Below are 4,242 nucleotides of genomic sequence, written 5' to 3'. Positions count from 1 at the left end.
AATGGAGTTCCAATCACAAATATAACTTTGGATCTTCTCTCTAATCTATCAAAATCCTAGAAAACCTTGCTGTGAAAATAATAAAACAAGAAAAGCACACTTTGCCTCTAACATGGTGGCAAAACTTATATAATTAGGTTAAAACTCGTCATTGTTGAAGACTTAGGCTTCAAGTCGGCTGTGACCAAACGGGCTTTTTGCGCGCTTCACTGTCGATCGATGTCATGATATGAACATCGATCGATTATTCCTCTCCAATATCGACCGATGGTCGAGCTCGATGGTCATCTCGGGTGCTTGCTCCAAATATCTCCAAAATGCTCCAAAATCATCACTTATCTCCAAATCACTTCTGATCTTATAAATATAATAAATAGACTCTATAATATAATAATTATTAGTAAAAACACTTATAAGCCATGGATGAAAATGGGTTAAATCCGTGGTGTATCAGCCTCCCTTTTCTAAACCCTAATTTGTAGCACCCTTTAGTGTTGCAGCCTGAAATTCATCATTTGTTTCATGATTTTTTGCCATTTACACATAAAACATCAAGTTTTAACATAGAATCACCGACTATAAACTCGAAAAGCAAAAGAAATCATCTATTTTTCATGCTCTTACATATAGTTTTCGGATTAATCGGGTTACCCAAACGGTTCCGGGTATAAACTGAACCCGACCTGATCCATGAATATTTATAACTTTATACATCAGTTAAATCTCTTGGATCCGAACCCGGTCCATTTCGGGTCGGACGCGGCTCGGGTATTCGGATCCGATTAGAATTTGCAGGCCTACACCTAAGCATCATGGTGCTGTAATGACCTACATTCTTGGATCGCAAAGAAGAGATGCGACTACGTACATTCTTGCATCGCAAACAAGAGATGCGATTGCGGATTGTTTTGTCGATGGTTCTTCTCTATTAATATTAACATATTATAGCTATTAAAAACTTTCACGATTCATTTTCTCAAGTTTTTTTTCTTTCTTTTCTGCTATTTTTTTTTTTTGCTGGAATCGTCACTTATTATTTTCATTGTTGATATCTACCAATTTGGCTTCCTTTTCATGCATATCTTCTTCTTTGATTTTCCTCTATTTCTTCCTCTTTTTGTATGTTTTTTTTTTCTTTTTTGAAATTCCATTGTTGATATCTACCAATTTGGTTACAGATAGTGATTTAAACAACATTTATAGTTTTAGCCCCCATCTCCTCTATATAAACCACACTTCAGGCATTCGAACAAACAGATCCAACAGTCCATATTCCATATTTTTCTTCTCACTTTTAACCTACACAAACTGTTCTCCGGTTTGAGATAACTCTCATCGTCCACCTCTAGATCCACCGTTCAATAATAGTATAGATATTAACCACTCTAACTTTTAACGTGAGAGTTCGAATGTGAAAAATCACTTCGAAAATAATAGTATAGATTTTTAATAAATATTTTATTAGCAATATATATTGTTAGTTACGAAAAGGTTTATAGAAAATATTTTAGTTTAAAGTTCGTATAAATGTAAATTATAATATCATTCACTGAATATAACCTAGAAAATATCAAATGTATTTTTAAAAAATATTTTTTTAAAATAATATCATTTAGTGAATATCTAGTTTTTTAAATAATATTCTTTTTAATTATTCACTTTCCGTTGTCCTCAACCACAATTGATAGATAAAATTAGATTTTGATTTTAAGAATTTTAAAGAGATATAAAACAGTTGATAATTTATAATTGTCAAACATCAACAACCGACACCAATTGTTACTTGTGATGTTTGTGGATGGTAGCAAGAAAACTAATCAAGCTCTTTTTTTTTTGTCACTAAAACTAACCAAGCTCAAGTTGTGTGTTCTTTGTCATTAGGTGTAATTCAGAAGGATAAGAGCAAAACAACAAATTTCAGCGAAATCATTAGTATTACAGTCAAAATCAAAACTGACATGGATTTTAGAAGAAAAGTATAAGTAGCATCTCCACTAAACGCAACCTGCGTCTGCCCCTGGTTGGAATTATTTTGAAAGAGAAAAAATACAATTGGTCAAATCTGATGTTGTGGAGTTAGTATTGAAAACCTTATAACCTAGAAATCTGCTTATAAACAAAACAAAAATAAACAAAACGACTACAGTTCTTCCCTAATGCCATCGTCGGTTTCAGCGGAAGCATTAGTATTATATAAAAAAAAAAACAAAATTGACATGGATTTTAGAAAACTTATGAGTGGCATCTCCCTGAATACAACCTGTGTCCGCCCCTGGTTGGAACTTGAAAGAAAATATAATACAAAATTCTAAATAGAAATCTGCTTCTAAACAAAACAAAAAGAAATAAATAAAACGACGACAAGTTTTTCCTTAATGTAGCCATCGTCGACTTGATCAAACCAGAAAATTTCCATCTCCCCTTATAAAACCACAATGCTCACTTCTCGTTTCTTCTGTAAACTAGACAAAAAGAGAAGCTACACACATATATATAAGTAAGAAAGAAAATCGTCTTGTGAGATATCTATATAGCTTCATATCATGGAAATTAACGCCGAAGCAAATCCTCAAGAATCATCGGAATGGTTCGTAAAATACCTAAACCGTCAAGGCGACTGGTTAGAAAAAACAAGAGGCAATCTGATGGTTGCAGCGACGGTTATAGCCGGTATGAGTTTTCAAGTTATAGTTAATCCTCCAGGTGGTGTCTGGCAAAGTGATAATTGCCCCTCTGGAAATCAAACTAATGTCGTACCGGTTTGTAAGGCGAAAGCAGGAACCTCAGTATTGGAGTATAGTTCAAAGCGTGTGCTGTATCTTGGAATGATTGTTAGTAGTACGGTATCATTTTCTGCCTCTATGAGTCTACTTCTTCTCATCATCAGCGGGTTACGACTGAGGTATTAGTACATAAATTATATCTGCAGCTTCATACAATAAGTGTGGAATATTAATTTTGAAAATTTTAGGCAAATTTGTGATTGGTAAGATATTAACCAAGATTGAATTAAGTTTGCTTATATTTTATTTGATATATATGTAAACTGAGACTAAGGTATTGACTTTGGTTAGCACTTAGCATACAATTGTATGGTTGACTTAGATTTATTCATCAAAATTCAAAACTCTTGTTGAAAAATATTTATTCTAACATAACTCAAAATTTTAATTGGTTTTCTAGTCACTCAGAATTAGATAGTTGGAAGTTGGAACTTTTTGGTTTTAAGATAGATTAAAATTTTAATTACCTAATCTTACAACTATGATTTATAGGAACCGGATGATAATGGGAATTCTGGTAACGTTCATGATAGCGGCAGTTCTTTGTATCTCGGCAGCATTCTTCTTTGCAATGGCTTTGGTTCAGTCCGACGATAAAATAATTATTTACGTACTTACGATTTATTTGGGATTTTGGATCGTGTTTCCTATATTAATCCTCATCATCCAACTCGTTCGATTTATAGGTTGGATTATTTGTTTTTTATGTTGTTGTTGTTGTCGCCCTCGTCGACGACGATCTCCTTGACGGTTATTACCGCTGACTCCAACTCCAGTCCATTAAAGAAGGAAGAAATACTTATAAAAAAAAAAGAAGAAGGAAGAAATCGTTTGCTCGAACCCACGTATAAAATGAGACTGGTGATCGCTAGAAGAAGAATCTCTTATGTTCATTGTTGTAAGGTTAACTTGTATGTGCCTTTACTAAAAAAAAAAAAAACTTGTATGGTGTTTTTATTGTTTAATAACTGCATTCGTCTGGTTAATATAAAATATCTTATGTGTATCATGAAAAAATCTCCTGTAATCGTTGCTCTTTATGTAATAAAAAATATATATTATGCATAAACACACAAACACAAACACAAACACTACAAGAAAACAGCGATATTCTGACGGACATTCCGACGGAAAATGAAATCCTCGGAATATCCCGAGGAATTTCCGAGGAAATTCCGAGGAAATATGTGTTCCTCTGAAAAAATCGATGAATTCCGAGGAAATATCAGTCCGTCGGAATATTCCGAGGAAATTCCGAGGAAATATGTGTTCCTCTGAAAAAATCGATGAATTCCGAGGAAATATTATAGCCGTTAGGGGATTTTACGAAATTCCGAGGAAATTCCGACGAACTAGCCGTTGGCGTCGGAATTCCGTAGGAATTTCCTCGGTCTGTCGGTAGGATTTAAACTATAAATACAAGCACCCCTCTTCCTCTTCATTCACTCCATATCTTCAT

At 33.8% G+C, this 4,242-nt stretch overlaps 1 protein-coding gene across 1 annotated transcript; it reads left to right on the top strand.

The window, feature by feature from the left end:
• Positions 1-2,411: 2,411 nt before the first annotated feature.
• Positions 2,412-3,759, top strand: LOC106305022. Its single transcript, XM_013741402.1, has 2 exons — positions 2,412-2,902; positions 3,276-3,759. Exons 1-2 carry the CDS (start codon positions 2,544-2,546, stop codon positions 3,529-3,531), a joined length of 615 nt encoding a protein of 204 aa, XP_013596856.1. The 5' UTR covers positions 2,412-2,543; the 3' UTR covers positions 3,532-3,759.
• Positions 3,760-4,242: the final 483 nt, after the last annotated feature.

The sequence above is a fragment of the Brassica oleracea genome, chromosome C7 (genome assembly GCF_000695525.1).
Source record: "Brassica oleracea var. oleracea cultivar TO1000 chromosome C7, BOL, whole genome shotgun sequence".
NCBI classification, from domain to species: domain Eukaryota; kingdom Viridiplantae; phylum Streptophyta; class Magnoliopsida; order Brassicales; family Brassicaceae; genus Brassica; species Brassica oleracea.
The sequence above is the reverse complement of the archived record's forward strand: the minus strand, read 5'-3'. Positions and strand labels throughout refer to the sequence as shown.

Coding starts and splice junctions, on each gene's coding strand:
- LOC106305022 (XM_013741402.1), top strand. CDS start 2,544: ATGGAAATTAACGCCGAAGCAAATCCTCAAGAATCATCGGAATGGTTC. Junction 2,903..3,275: donor ATCAGCGGGTTACGACTGAG/GTATTAGTACAT, acceptor TATGATTTATAG/GAACCGGATGATAATGGGAA.